Source organism: Podarcis melisellensis, assembly GCF_964234715.1.
Source record: "Podarcis melisellensis genome assembly, chromosome: 14".
Taxonomy (NCBI): Eukaryota; Metazoa; Chordata; class Lepidosauria; order Squamata; family Lacertidae; genus Podarcis; species Podarcis melisellensis.
In genome coordinates, this window is record NC_138546.1 from 163,459 (window position 1) to 179,280 (window position 15,822).

Consider the following 15,822-nt stretch of genomic DNA (forward strand, 5'->3'; position numbering starts at 1 on the left):
CCCGGCCAGGACCAAGTGAGGAAGAGCAAGGGGAAGCTGGGCAGGACCCCACACAAGACCCCCATGTGTGGCCGCTGCTCCTGCTTAGGTCTGGCCAGCGCCCCCCGGGAGCCCCTCTCTGGGTTGCTGAGCACAGCCACAGCCCAGGAGGTCTGGCCAAGGAGATGCCTTCTCTAGATGGCCTGCTAGTTCTTATTGTTGTTGTATTATTATTGGAGGGGGGGCCTTCACTCTAAAGTCCCAAGGATTGGGGGGGTGGGTGTCACCGGAAATCACCCCCCCCCACATTTGTCACGTGTATTACACAAGCACCACACTCACACGTACACGCATCTCCCCCCCAGCCCTGGAGATGTCCCTTTAGAGGGTCACCTTCCCAAAAGCCTTCCGTAAATAAGGAAGCGCTAGCCTGACGGCTTTCCACTCTAGCGCTCCGCATCGTCCTATTCTTAACGTGGGTAGACCTGGCAACTGAACTCTGGATCACTCGACAGCCGCTTCAACCAATGAGCATTAGCAAACAGCGCCCCTGGTGGCGACTGCGCTGGTACTGCAGCCGCCATTCGGTGTGTCCCTGTTTGACAGCTCACTGATACAACGTTTCCGAATTCACTCAACCGTGACTAATCCAATCAAGAGCTTGCTACATTGTTTCCTGAACTTGGGGTTGGTTTGAACTTCAAAGTATTCGCCGTTTTATATTCGTTAAAAATCAACCGTACGACGGATTTTTATCGGACCACTTTTATTTTACTACATATCCAAAGGACTACCAAAGGGGGGTGACATGACGCTGGGTAACCATAATCTCCTGACCGAGCAGTCACGTACACAGCGATTCCCCCCCGGCTGGCGTGATTACCTTGATAGCCATCGTGATGAGTCCAGACAGGAGACTATCAAGAACACAATCAAGCTGCACCTTTTAGTGTATTCCACCCAGACTTGTACAAAGGACACTGACCGGATTCCCCTCAGGGGGCAGGAAACTTCACCCTTCTCCTTTTGTTCTTGAAATTGACTCATGTGGGGAGGAGGCAGGAGGCTCCGGCCAGGTGTCAGGACACTCGGATTACCTGTGTAGCCCCTCCTCGACTCCTCCTAATTTTAATGTAATCATGATGTAGATGTGATGTAATTCTGGGGGTGTAGTTTGGGGATTAGTAACTAATAAAAGTTAGGGTCTTCTTTTGTTCGGGGCTTCCATTTTGCTTCACCTCGTGGGCGGTGGGAGCCCTGTCGCGACAGTCTTTCTTCTAATAAAGACCAAGCCTACTGGCTGCTGTTTTGCTCTGACTTGCTCTGGTTGGTGTCTCTGTTTGTCCAAGGGAGCCCTCGGATTTGTCCGGTAACAGTTTTTGGCGACCGCGCTCAGGGACACTTGGTTCTCCTACAGAGGCGAGGGGGGAGATAGAGGGGATCGGGCGCCACCGGGCAACCTTAGCTCGGGGATCCCTTTTTCCTCTCCCTGCCTCCTCTTTGTGGGCGGTAATCAACCGTCACCAGAAGCCCAACCAGAGAGAGCAAAGGCGAGGTAAAGCCGGCTAAAGGAAAGGATCCCGGGATCTACGGGGGACATCTTCGAACGTGAGTATGGTTTGAAGAGAAAAGACACATTGGGAGGTGGGTGGGAAGTAACGTCCTCACGACAGCCAGACTTTCCTTCTATCATTTCCGACGTTCCCCCTCGGGGTCGGCCAGGAACGTTCTTCCTCTATTCTTTTCTCCCCGATTCTCCCCTTTCGGAAAGTGGCCAGGGAGGTTTCGGAACTTTACTGTCTGACGTTCCCCCTCGGGGTCGTCCAGGAATGTCAAAACCTTTCCCTTTCTCTCCCCCCAGTTTCTTACACGGTATGTGACCGGGGAAATTGTGGTACTTTGCTGTTTTCCGACGTTCCCCCTCGGGGTCGTCCAGGAACGTCTTGATCTCTCTATCCCTTTTCTCCCCCGTTTTCCGTCTTGGAATTGAGTCCGGGAAAGCGTGGCTCTTTACTGTCTTTCTCTGACGTCCCTCTCTCGGAGTCGGCTGGAGGCGTCCCTCAAAGCTCTCTCTCTCTCTCTCTATCCTTCTTTCTGCTAATTATGCAAACGAAGCCGCCCCTCCTGCCCGGCGACCTTTGTTAGGGATGACCCGGGTACGTGAGAACGCAAGGTCGTTTGTTTCCTTTCCAAACTTGACTTTTCTCGGATCCCGATCTGGCATTGCACTGCGCAAGCGTCCAGTAGGAGATTTCGAACTTAGTCCCAAAGGCTAGGCAGGAGGCTGTCGTGAAGGGAGAAGGGGCGGAACCCGGGTTGGGGCCCCACACTAGGACCAGTTGTGTAAACTGTACTGTCAGGATCCGCAGTTGTGTATCGGGTAGAGGGAGAGACCCGTGGGCTAAGGTTTAGTGTTTGAAGTATATAGAGGACTAGTCGAATCCAGTCAAAGGATGATAGGCAGGTTTAAGCTTAAGCAGAGATAAAGAGGTACCTCGTTTACTGAAAGAATATTCTTTTTCCCCTTTCCCTTTGTGTGTGTGTGTTGTGGTCCTGTTCTTTTTCCTTCTTCCCCTTGTTTGTGCGTCCCTTCTAACCTTAGTACAAGTCGCTAGCGGAGCACCCTTTCCCCTCGAGTATCAGAGCGATGGGTGCCCACGCATCCCAACACTCTGACTGGGCTCCTCCCGGTGACCAGGCATCCATGAAGCCTTGCCGCCCTGGAGAGGACTCCGATACCCCTCTACAATTTGTTCTCCTTAGTTGGAAGGAATTAAGAGGGAGGAAGGGACTCTCAAAGTCAAAGCTGAAGGATCTCTGCAACATCTCGTGGGTCGCATTTACCCACCAGTTAGAGCCAGCCTCGAGATGGCCCCCTCATGGGTCTTTTAACATCGTGAGGATACAAGCACTCAAAGCTTACTTGGCTGATGAAAAACCCCGCCAACTCTATTATCTAAATGCTTTCGTTGAGGCCCGTGACTTGTTCCAACAAAAGCAGGCTCGAATCGTCCGACAAATGGCTGTTCTTAAAGCAACCGGACCTCCCCCTTACGATGAGATTAGAGCCCAAGAAGAACAATTGGATAGGAGCCTCATCCCCTTCTACTACCCTGAACCACGAGCTCCCCAACCATCAGGATCAGGAACAGGAGCTGGTGGGGGAGGTGTAGGGTCAAGGGAAAACACAACAAATGTCACCACTACCCCGTCCCAAACCCTACCGAGTGCGCAACCACCTGACCCTTCTACAAGCACGCCAAACTTAAGGGGAGATGAAGCGGACTTAACTCTAGGGCCCTTGCTCAATGGCCAGCTGTTAAACGGAGACAGAGAGGGTCCCGTCTCTAGTAGAACCCGAAACAGGGACATTCCGTCAAACGGAGAAGCAGAGGGCGCCTACCCCCTGCGAGCATTGCCCATACCGCCAGTCAGAGCTGGGGATCCACCCCGCATGGTCTTCACTCATCAACCTTTCCTTACTTCGGATTTGATGAATTGGTCTGACAAAATGCCCTCTTTAAGGGACGACCCTGATAAATGTCACCGCCAGGTGGCCACCATTTTCTCTACACACAATCCTACATGGGCAGATGTACATATGTTACTTGGGGCCCTCTTTAACGAGGCAGAAAAAAGAGAAATACTAGCGAAGGCGGGGGAGGCTCTAACCCGAGAAGGCTACCAACCAAATCGTCCCGCCTCAATGACCCCACTGACCGCTCAGACGATACTCAATGACCCAGACTGGGACTATAATACAAACGATGGAATATGGGGTTTAAAGATTTTCAAAAAGGCCATCTTAGATGGAATCAAAGCTGCTGGCCAGCGAACTGTAAACTGGACTACAGACCGTCCTTCAAGGGCCAGAAGAACACCCGTCTGACTATTACACCCGACTAGTTTCGGCTATCAAAACTTGGGGCGGGATAGACCCAGAGAACCCCCAACATGAAGTCATAGTTAAAGGCTTCTTCAAGGACCAGGCTACAGCGGACATACGGAAAGCCCTAAATTCCCACCTGGGATATGATGGAAAGACGGTAACCGAAATCCTTTCCATCGCCAAATCAGTATTCAACTCTAGGGATGAACGAAGAAAGAAAGATCAGAAACCCGATTCTCCACGAGTATTGGCCTATGCGGGAGGGGTCCCCCCTTACAAGAACAAACAATGGGGACCCGACTCTAGGGACAACCGTATTTGTTACAAATGCGAACAAAGGGGACACATCAGGAAATTTTGCCCCTTCCTGACTAACACGACAGAACCAGAGTATAGCGACACCAAACTATACAAAACGGACTATCGGGACCCAGTCTATCCCAGACCCAGAGGGTCGGATTCCCCATATGGATATAATTCAACGACGACCCAACAACTACATCGCGCCGGTCCTCCCCCTCCCCAACCTAGACCTAGGAACCACGCTCAAGATCCTACAAATCCCTTTAAACCGGCCAACTACACCACTAACCCAGCTCATGAGATGGTGATGGATGAATATCAATCGAATTGACAACTAGGAGCAGGTCCCGCCCCTTTCCCCTTTCTTTGCCCCGTCCTGCGACTATCGTCCTCGGACCCAATCTGCACCATGCAAATCGATGGACAAACCTACAATTGCCTTTTAGACACTGGAGCCACCTACTCCACCCTTACGGGCAGCCACCTAACCCCCGGGGAAGAAACCAGAACCGTAATGGGACTGGACGGAATTCCCCGGAACTGCCCCCTTTCCAAACCTGCAAACGTCTCGGTTGGACCCCTATCTGTAAACCATACTTTCCTCTTAACCTCTAGCCCTGTTAACCTCTTGGGGAGGGATCTGCTCTGCAAATTAAACGCCACTATACAATGCGGTCAAGAAGGCATTTACTTACACATGCCGGATGAATCAATTTTTAATTTCCAAGGAGTTTTACAAGAAGCCCTAAATCCAGATATCGACCTCCCACCTGAACTTCTGAAAAATGTTTCTCCTTCTCTATGGGGAACCGAGTCAACCTCCGTAGGACTCTTAAAATCAGCGACCCCAGTTAGAGTGAACTACAGACAAGATTTGCCTTTCCCTTGCACTAAGCAATACCCGCTTCCCCCTGAGGCAGTACAAGGACTAACCCCTATGATCGATGAATTCTTGAAGATGGGAGTTCTGGTCCCATGCGCTTCCCCTTGCAACACCCCTCTCCTCCCTGTCAAAAAGCCCAATACAAACCCGGTCAAATGGCGCTTGGTGCAAGACCTCAGGCTCGTCAACTCCTTTGTCATTCCCCGACATGCCGTGGTCGCCAACCCACATCATCTCCTAAGCACCATACCGGAGGGAACTACAGTTTACTCAGTCATAGACCTATGCTCTGCCTTCTTCAGTATTCCTGTAGACCCCAAAAGCCAATTCCTGTTTGCCTTCACTTGGCAGACAGGGCAACTAACGTGGACCCGGTTACCCCAGGGGTATGTGGAATCCCCTGCAATTTTTTCATCTATCCTACACCAAGATTTGGCAGATGTGACCCTACCGGGAGGCTCTGCCCTGAGGCTTTACGTAGATGACATCTTACTCTGTGGGCGGGACTTAGACTCTTGCAGAAACGACACCATAGCCCTCCTGAACATATTAGCAGACAAAGGACATAAGGTGTCTCCGAAAAAGATACAGTATTGCAAAGAGGAAGTCAAATACCTTGGTCATATCCTGGGGAAAGGCACCCGTGCCCTGACCACAGATCGGATCGAGACAATAACAAAACTACCCCTGCCAAAAACTAAGAGACAGCTCAGAGGTTTTATTGGAATGAGCGGATTCTGCCGAGCTTGGATTCCCCGCTACGGAGAATTCACCCGTCCCCTCACAGCAATGACGCACGAGGATGCCCCAGACCAGCTACAGTGGTCTGCGGAGGCGCTTGAAGCGTTTGAATCCATAAAGAGGGAACTTGGATCAGCACCCGCTCTTGGACTCCCGGACTACAGACTACCCTTTACTTTATATGTGCATGAAAATAGAGGAGTAGCCTCTGGCGTCCTTACCCAACCATTCCAAGGGAAAAACAGACCTGTCGCTTATTACAGCCTTCAACTTGACACTACGGTCTTAGGGAATGTGGGATGTCTCAGAGCGGTAGCAGCGGCAGCACTGCTCCTTGAGAAAGCACAAGAGACAGTTTTAGGGCACGATCTAACTGTAAACGTCCCCCACGCTGTCGCTACCCTACTTAGCCTGCAAGGTTGCCAACGATTCACTATTCAACGCCTGAATAAATACGAAGCTATTCTCCTCAGCCCATCCAATGTCACTATAAAACGAGTAAACTCCCTAAACCCTGCGACCCTCCTTCCCCTCCCGGACGACGGCACCCCACATCATGATTGTTCCCAAATAGTCCGTCACCTAGAGAAACCCAGGGAGGACCTCGATTATCTCCCGCTAACCGACCCTGACCTCGTTCTATACACGAATGGGAGCTCCAAAGTTGTGGGAGGGGAACGGAAAAGTGGATACGCCGTAGTCACTGATAATAGGACCCTAGAGGCACGACCCGTCAATGCAAGATACAGCGCACAGGCTGCTGAACTCATTGCACTAATTAGAGCATGCGAACTGGGAGCAGGACAGAAAATCACAATCTACACGGACTCAAAGTATTGCTTCGGGTTAGTACATGCAACCGGGCAGATCTGGTTGCAGAGGGGTTTCTTGACTGCAGCAGGTACTCAAATTGCACATGCCCCCCTAGTGCAACGTCTCATGGACTCCATACACCTTCCCGAAGCTATTGCAGTAGTCCATTGCAAGGCACATACCAAAGGGAAGGACCCCATCTCAATAGGAAATAGATGTGCTGACCGCGCAGCGCAAGAAGCAGCCCTACAACCCTTATCCACAGATAATGAATTCCAGGGGCCCCAAATTCCATCAGATGTGAACTTCGCCGAAATGTACCAGACAGCAACCCCAGAGGAGATCAAGGGATGGGAGGAACAAGGAGCCCATTTAGACCAAGGGGTTTGGTACTTTCCTGATAAAAGACTTATAATGCCCAGACTGTGGGTACCTAAACATTTGAGAATTCTGCACCAACTTACCCACTGGGGAAGAGAAAAACTCATTGACACAATGCAACGCTGTTGGTATGCTCCAGGTTTAGCTCTTGCCGCTAAAACGGTTGTAAAGAATTGTCACACATGCCAGAGCTTTAATCCAAAGCATACCGCCAGATGCCCATCCGGAGCTAGACCATGGGCTTTTGTTCCATTCGAAAGCCTTCAAATAGATTTTATAGACCTACCCCCTTGCCAAGGCTATAAGCATGCTCTGGTAATCATTGATCAATTGACTGGGTGGATAGAATGTTTTCCCACTCGCAGAACAACTGCACACATTGTTGCAAAAACTCTGATTCAAGAAATCATACCCCGCTTTGGAGTGCCTAGACATATAGACAGCGATAGGGGTTCACACTTCACTTCAGACATAATCCGACAAGTCTCCACTGCCCTAGGGATCAAATGGAAATTACATACCCCATACCATCCTCCTTCCTCGGGACAAGTCGAACGAATGAACCAGCAACTTAAATTACAGCTAGGAAAACTTTGCAAAGAATCCGGCATCAAATGGGTAAATGCCCTTCCATTAGTTTTGCATAATTTGAGAGCCTGCCCACGCGGAAAACTGAAACTATCTCCCTACGAATTACTATTCGGCCGACCCTCCCCTGTATATAACACCAGATTTCCGACATCAGAACTAGAAGTAGGCGAGTCAGAATTAACTAAATACGTAATACAACTCCAAAAGCAACTCATAACTCTCCACAGGTACGCAGCCTCAGGCCAAAACATCCCTCTAGATGAAAACATCCACCCGTACCAACCAGGCGATTGGATACTAGCAAAAACTTACCAAAAGGTACCCCTACAGCCCACTTGGGAGGGCCCCTACCAAGTACTTTTAACCACTCCAACTTCCGTTAAGGTAGCAGAAAAGACAGCCTGGTTGCACCACACCCGCTGCAAACCCGCCTCTCCACCCGAGCCCACAGTGGACGACTCGCCCTACGATACACCCGCCCGACCAGCAGACGACGACAACAGCATCGACGAGGACCAACAGACCGGACCAGATCGGGGCACGAATCGGGCCCAACAGACCGGACCAGATCGGGGCACAAATCGGGCCCAACAGACCGGACCAGATCGGGGCACAAATCGGGCCCAACAGACCGGACCAGATCGGGGCACGAACCGAGCCCAACAGACCGGACCTGACACATCGAGCCATTGGACCTCTGAAATAATCACGGCCAACGACCACGACCAACCCCCAATTCGACTCAAACTCCGAAAACATACGCCCGCCGTTTGACAGCTCCGCAGTTTGACAGCTCAGTTTGACAGCTCCGCCGTTTGACAGCTCCGCAGTTTGACAGCTCAGTTTGACAGCTCCGCCGTTTGACAGCTCCGCAGTTTGACAGCTCAGTTTGACAGCTCCAGTCTTCAGCTCCGCAGTTTGACAGTTTCGTTTGACGGCCACCATACACAATGGCAATTACCATACCCACCCTGCTCGTCCTTTCTATCACCTCTACCTTAGCACAACACACCATAACCACCCACGGCTCATGCCCAGGATTGCAAATGGAATACAAATATCTGGACTTTGGAATTGTTGATATGGTGAAAAGGGGAACACCGGACCGCCTGGGGGATTTCGATTTCTGCTTACCCGAAACCCGTGTTCTCCTTCGACATACCATATTACCGACACTTGCCACTCACCAAACTTGGGAACTTTTTATACGCTCGCCCTCTTACACGCCACTTGGCAAACTCATCCTCACCAAAGATGACTCTTGGAACCGAGCCCACTGCCTCAATGGTTCCTACGTACTCTTCTCTGATGGTACCCCTCAACAACCCTTGAACTGGTCACTTCTTGACAATGGCGGTGGTGAGTCAGTTTACACTGACAGAAATCACCCCACAGACCATCTGATTCATGGATTTTACTGCCAACGCGTGGACTCCGCTCCCCGCCAAACCATCCTACAGGGAGTTTGCCTCCGAAGGTACTGCTGCGTCTGGGACATCGGACTCGCCTCCGATTGGGACGGGAAAGCGTACCTCGAAGGCTGGCACCACTCAGTTACACCCCCAGCGGAATGGGACACTACTGGACCCCAAAGATGTGGAGGTCTCACCACAAACCTCACCTACCTACTCCGCCAAGATCCACTTCACCCCGTGGGTACCGCACCTCGACAAAGGGGGGAACTGTCAGTATCCGAAAACTCCAACAATAATGACTTTTTGTCCACTTGGCATTCCAACACCTATGTGAAATTAATCTCTCAAATTGCAAGACAGACAACAACCAAGGAGTGCTGGATCTGTGCCAACGCTCCCGCACACCTTCACAGTGGCATACCATTTCTAGGAGTACCTCTCACCCTGCAACAACATCTCTCCGCTGACGTGCGATCCTGGAACCTGACCGCTGTGAACTTGACCCACCAGTACATCTACCTAACCGGACCTACAGCAGGTGACCTTTGCCGGAAGTTCAGTGGGAACGACAAAATTATCGGCGAGAGCACCTGTAAGTACACCATTGACATTACCTTAAATGGCAAAATTACCCTATGGCACCAAGGCAACCCCTCTATCCACCCCACCTTAACGTCTGCATGGAAACGCGTTATGACCTTGCCCGACTCCTGGAGCCCCTCCCCGGTTACCCAGTGCTTCTTCCGCACCTTCCTCACCGGCCGCATAGACTCATGCTTATAAGGATTGTTCTGGGTTTGTGGCCACCACGGCTACGTATGGGCCAGTCCCCACTCCCGCGGCACTTGTTACCTTGGCCTAATCTTACCTGGAGTCCGCGTCACTCAAGACCTACCCCCCGGGAGGAGGCGGAACAAAAGGGCAAAGGACTTGTCACAACTCTCTGACGTAGCCGCCAACAGCGAGACTTATGTTTATAAAAATTTTTTATTAAGATTTTTTACAGATACATATTTAACAAACAAAATAGGTTTCATAACATCTTTTCATTCTATTGCGGACTCCCTCACGTCTCCCGCTTCCACTCTCATCATTAAAAACGAATTTTTCCAAGCAAATTATCATCTTGTTTATACTCTTAAGTGCAATGTTTAGGTTAAACTCAAATAAAAAATTATAATTTTAATGGTAGACAGTTATTTCTGCTCTGGCTTCCTTGTTAGGATTCAACCAAATTACAATACTTTTGTAAATAAATCTTAAATTTCTTCCAGTCTTCTTCAACCCTCTCCTCTCCCAGGTCGCGGATTCTGCCAGTCATCTCGGCCAGTTGCATATAGTCCATCAGCTGCATCTGCCATTCTTCCAGTGTTGGTAGATCTTGGGTTTTCCAGCTCTTAGCAATAAGTATCCTTGCCGCCGTTGTAGCGTACATAAAAAATGTTCTATCCTTCTTTAACACGTTCTGGCCGACCATGCCCAGAAGGAGGGCCTCTGGTTTCTTGGTGAAGGTATACTTAAATACCTTTTTTAACTCATTATATATCATTTCCCAAAAGGCCTTCACTTTAGGGCAGGTCCACCAGAGGTGAAAGAATGTTCCTTCATTTTCCTTACATTTCCAACATTTGTTATCAGACGAATGGTGTATTTTAGCCAATTTCACTGGGGTCATGTACCATCTATATATCATTTTCATTACATTTTCCTTCAGAGCATTGCATGCTGTGAAGTTCAGCCCGGTAGTCCATAACCTTTCCCAGTCCTCAAACATAATGTTGTGCCCAATATCCTGGGCCCACTTTATCATAGCCGATTTAACCAATTCGTCTTGTGTGTTCCATTTCAGCAGCAAGTTATACATTTTTGAAAGTACCTTGGTCTTAGGTTCTAGCAGTTCTGTCTCCAGTTTCGATTTCTCCACCTGGAATCCTAACTTTTTATCAATCTTAAACACTTCCTTAATCTGAGCATAGTGTAACCAGTCTCGCACTTTATCTTTCATTTTCTCTAAACTCTGCAGTTTCCAATTGTCTCCATCCCTTTCTAGTATTTCCCAATATTTTGGCCAATTGGCCTCCATATTGGGTCTTTTTCGGGCCTTGGCCTCCAAAGGTGACAGCCACCTCGGTGTTTTGTTTTCTAATAAGTCTTTGTATCTTGTCCAGACATTAAATATTGCTTTTCTGACAATATGGTTCTTAAAGACCTTGTTGATCTTAACCTTGTCATACCATAAATATGCATGCCATCCAAATGCATTGTTAAAACCTTCCAAATCCAGCACATCCGTGTCCTCCAGAAGTAGCCAGTCTTTTAGCCAGCAGAAAGCTGCGGCTTCATAGTACAACTTTAAGTCTGGCAGGGCAAAGCCCCCTCTTTCTTTTGCGTCCGTTAATATCTTAAACTTAATTCTGGGCTTTTTGCCCTGCCAGACAAATTTGGAGATATCTTTCTGCCACTTCCGGAAGCACTCCGTTTTATCTACAATCTGCAATGTCTGAAACAAAAATAACATTTTTGGCAATACATTCATCTTAATAGCAGCTATTCGACCTAACAATGAAAGTTTCAGTTTTGACCAGCTATCCAAGTCTCTCTTAATTTCAGACCAACATTTTTCATAATTATCTTTAAACAGACTCAAATTCTTTGCTGTTATGTTTACCCCTAGGTATTTAACTTTCTTAACCACAGTTAACTCTGTCTCTCTCTGAAACCGTTCCGACTCAATATCTGTCAAGTTTTTTCCCAACACCTTGGTTTTTTGCTTATTTAGTTTAAATCCCGCCACCCGACCAAAATCCTGGATTAGTTGTAGTACTCTTTTCGTACTAGATTCTGGCTCCTGTAATGTCAGAACTAAGTCATCTGCAAACGCTTTAAGTTTGTATTGTTTCGCTCCGACCTGTATCCCTTCCACCAACCTGTCCCCTCTAATCGTGTTCAAGAGCACCTCCAGGACCGAGATAAATAGTAACGGGGAAATCGGACAGCCTTGTCGTGTTCCTTTTTCAATTTTAAACTCTTCTGTAACCACATTGTTGACTATCAGTTTAGCCTTTTGTTCTGAATATATTGCATCAATCCCATTCTCAAACCCCCGGCCCACTCCCATTTCTTTTAGATTCCCTTTCATAAACTTCCAGGATATGTTATCAAAGGCCTTCTCCGCGTCTATAAAAATTAAAACAGCTTTAGTATTTATGTCTGTTTGTAAAAGCTCCAATATATCTATAATGTTCCTTGTATTGGCAGACATGTGTCTACCTGGGAGAAAGCCTGCCTGGTCTTTATGGATTACTTTGTTTAAAACCCTCTTGAATCTACTTGCCAAAACGTCTGCGAATATTTTGTAATCCACATTTAAAAGGGAGATGGGACGGTAGTTCTTAAGCTGTGTCTTTTCAGTTTCCGATTTTGGTATCAATGTGATGAAAGCTTCTTTCCACGATTCTGGCGCCTTCTTCCCCTCTAAAATTTCATTGCTGACCTCCATCAGTGGTTGTATCAAATAGTCTTTCAATGTCTTATAATACTTGGAGGTCAGCCCATCTGGTCCTGGTGATTTGCCCTGTTTCATATTTTGGATGGCCTGCTCAATCTCTTGTCGTGTTATTTTGCCATTCAGAATTGATCTATTTTCTTCTGACAACTTTGCCAGTCCATTTGTCTTTAGAAATTGTTTAATCGCTGCTTCATCTTGTGGCCCTTGAGTGTATAATTTTTTGAAATATCTCTGGAAACACTTTCTAATCTCTCCGGGGTTCTGGATACATCTTCCTTCAATCTCTAAGTTTGTCACTGTGTTTAACTTTTGTCTCCTCTTCAACTGCCAAGCTAGCAGTTTTCCACATTTATTAGCCGACTCAAAAGTTTTTTGTTTCATTAGTTTGATTTTCCATTCTATTTCCTGATTTATCAGTTTACAATACTGTGCTTGGTAAAGTTTGATTTCTCTCAGAATCGGCTGGGACTTCGGATTAAGTCTTAACTTCTTCTCCAACTCCTTGATTTTTTCCAAAATTTTATCTTTCCTTTCGTTTTGTTTCCTTTTCTTTACTGTGTTCTGTTGTATCAGGAACCCCCTCATCACGGCCTTACTTGCGTCCCAGATAGTTCTTTTTTCCACTGTGGTGTTCATATTGATCTCAAAATAATCCTTTAGGGCTTTTTGGGCCTTCTTAGTGATCTCCTGATCTCTAAACAGGCCATCATTCATCTTCCATCTGAAGGAACCGGTTGGAATCAATGTCATGTCCATTCTCAGTGCGTTATGGTCGGAGCATGTCTTTGGGCAGATTTCCACCTTTCTGATCTTAGGTGCCAGACCTCTAGTTATCCATATCTGGTCGATTCTTGTCCAAGTCAGTTGGGCTTCAGAGAAAAATGTTCCTTCCCTTCCCAAGGGGTTTCTCACTCTCCAAATGTCAATCCAGTCCATATTGTCTGTCATTTCAAAGAAGGTCTTTGGTAGTCTCCCATCTTTAGAAATTTTTTGGCTCTGTGACTTATCCATATTGGTTGATACAACTCCATTCATATCTCCCATCATAATGATGTTGTTGTAGTCCAGATAGTCCAGCATGGTCTCATGCAACTTCTTATAGAATTCCGATTTTCCTTCATTTGGAGCATAAATTCCTAATATCAGTATTTTTTCCCCTTGATGTTGTATTTCTATCGCCAAAATTCTTCCATGCTCATCTTTAAACAGAAATTTAGGTGAAAGGCTCTCTTTTGCATAAATTACCACACCTCTCTTTTTAACTGTATCCGAAGATATAAATTCCTGACCAAGTCTTTTATTTATTAACACTTTTCTGTGGAGCCTGGTCACATGTGTTTCCTGTAAGCAAATAATGTCCAAATGTTCCTTTTTTAAAATGTGAAAGATTTTTCTCCTTTTTCCTGGAATGTTACAGCCATTTATGTTCCAGCTCAAAAGTTGCAGAGACATCCTGAATATATCTGGTTATTCTTGCTGTGGGGGTACCTTATTGTCAGATTTTTGGGGGTCCGAGGGTGCAGGAACCCCCGGAGGTTCAGGCCCTGGGGGTAATCCAAGTCCCTTATGAAGATCTTCTCCGTGTGCCACCAAAAACTTGTCTCTATCCTCCGGCGTTCTAATTTTAATCTTCCTCCCTCTGAAAGTAAACGACAACCCTTGGGGAAACTCCCACCTGAAGATGATTGAGTTGCTCCTTAGCAGTTTTACTAATTCCGAGTAGTCTGCTCGAAGATCCAACAGCTGTTTAGGAATATCCTTATAAATTTCAATTCTTTTGTCCAAAATATCCAGTGACTTTCCGTAGTGCAGGCCTAGAATCTTGTCCCTTTCCTCCTTTGATCTCAATATTATCAAACAGTCTCTGGGCTTCTCCTTCTTTATAAGTCTTCCAAGCCTAAAAGCAGATAGTATTTTAAAGTCTTTTTCTTCTAAGTTCCAAAACTTGGAAAATTCCTTGGTAAGGAACTCAGTTAAGTTACCTTCTTCCACTTCTGGAATTGAGCGTATCCTTAAATTGGCCTCCCTGTTCCGAAGTTCTGTCATGGAAAAATAGATCTGGTGTTTTCCTACTTGTTTGCTGAGTGTTCTTACTTCTTTTTCAAGCTGTCCCAATCTTTGGCTAGTGTCTTCCGCCAGTTTCCGATTTTCACCTACAGCCTCCTTCAATTCTCCAATAGATTGAACATTCTGTGCAACTTGTCCAGTTAGTCTATTTAAACTTTCTGTGTTTAAGTCAATTTTAGCTGATTGCTGGTCAGCCTTTCTGTCCAGAGCCTCCAATTTTTCAAAAATTTTCTCCAAAATAGTGCCACTTGCTCCTGAGGCCATATCTTCCAGTTGTAATTCCTCAGTTTCTCCCTCCCCTGATTGTAGCAGGGAGGCCGCTTCTGCCTCAGGAGGCAAAGTAGTAGGCAAGGCAGGCACAGATGATCTACGCTGTGAGACTGTCGGTAAAGTTAACGTTGTTTGTCTGGTTCTTCCCCTTTTTCTTGTTCCACTCATTCCAAAGTTATCTAAAAGCCAAGGTCAAACTGAATTGTTCCCATGAGAAAGTAAGAGCCCAGATGGTAACACTCAAACAGGAGGCCGGGAAAGAGAAAGTAAAACAAAGTCACTGCTGTAAATCCAAAAAATCCTCTAGGTGGAGCTTAGAATGTCTTTGGGGAGGAAGTCCAATCCAATTGAAGTTAGTAAGTCTGAATTGATCTCCAAAGATCTTCACAAAGATAAGTTTTAGCAGAGTTAAAACTTAAAGCCAAACATTGTTTCCAAAAGTGCTTAGACCACAAGTGTTTCAAAGTAACAAATTCAAACTCAGTATGTTCCAAAGTTCAGATTCAAAGTATCCAAAGCTTGCAGGCTGACTGCTCAGTTACTCAGGCAGCTCCAGTACCTGGGTTTCTTACTCTTATTTGTAATCCAATAGATCAACAGAAGACAGGTACCCTTGTCTCAATGAAGGTCCAAAAAACAGCCACTTAAAGTCTTTAAATCAGCCAGAAACAACAGTTTAAATAGATGCCAGATCAGTCAATGCAAAAAATTACTCTTTGTCTCCACTCCTCCTGCTCTTTACTTTCAAGTTCAGTGTCAGCGGAAGACGGACTTCCTGTTTTTCGTCACTCCGCTTTCAGCCAAATTCACAATTTTTAGAGGCTTTAGAAGTATAGTGTCCAAATTACTCACGGGTTGTTGCTTTCCAAAGTTAGCAGATTCAAGAAGAAAGGTCAGCGCTCACCGGCAACAGCGACGCGGCTTCGCTCCGTTGATCGCGCAACGACCCACAGCGCCGCTACCCCCTCCGCGGTCCGGAGCC

General features: G+C 47.1%; 1 protein-coding gene across 3 annotated transcripts in view; it reads left to right on the top strand.

Moving 5' to 3' along the window:
- Positions 1-4: 4 nt before the first annotated feature.
- Positions 5-15,822, top strand: part of PDIA2 (protein disulfide isomerase family A member 2) — a 31,220-nt gene continuing 15,402 nt past the window's right edge. The window contains exon 1 of one of the 3 annotated variants that reach the window (XM_081889211.1): positions 5-150. In XM_081889211.1, the coding sequence (XP_081745337.1) occupies positions 64-150 (87 nt within the window). In that variant the 5' untranslated portion in view covers positions 5-63. The remainder of the gene's footprint in view (positions 151-15,822) is intronic. The other 2 variants (XM_081889209.1, XM_081889210.1) reach the window with 2 other exon arrangements.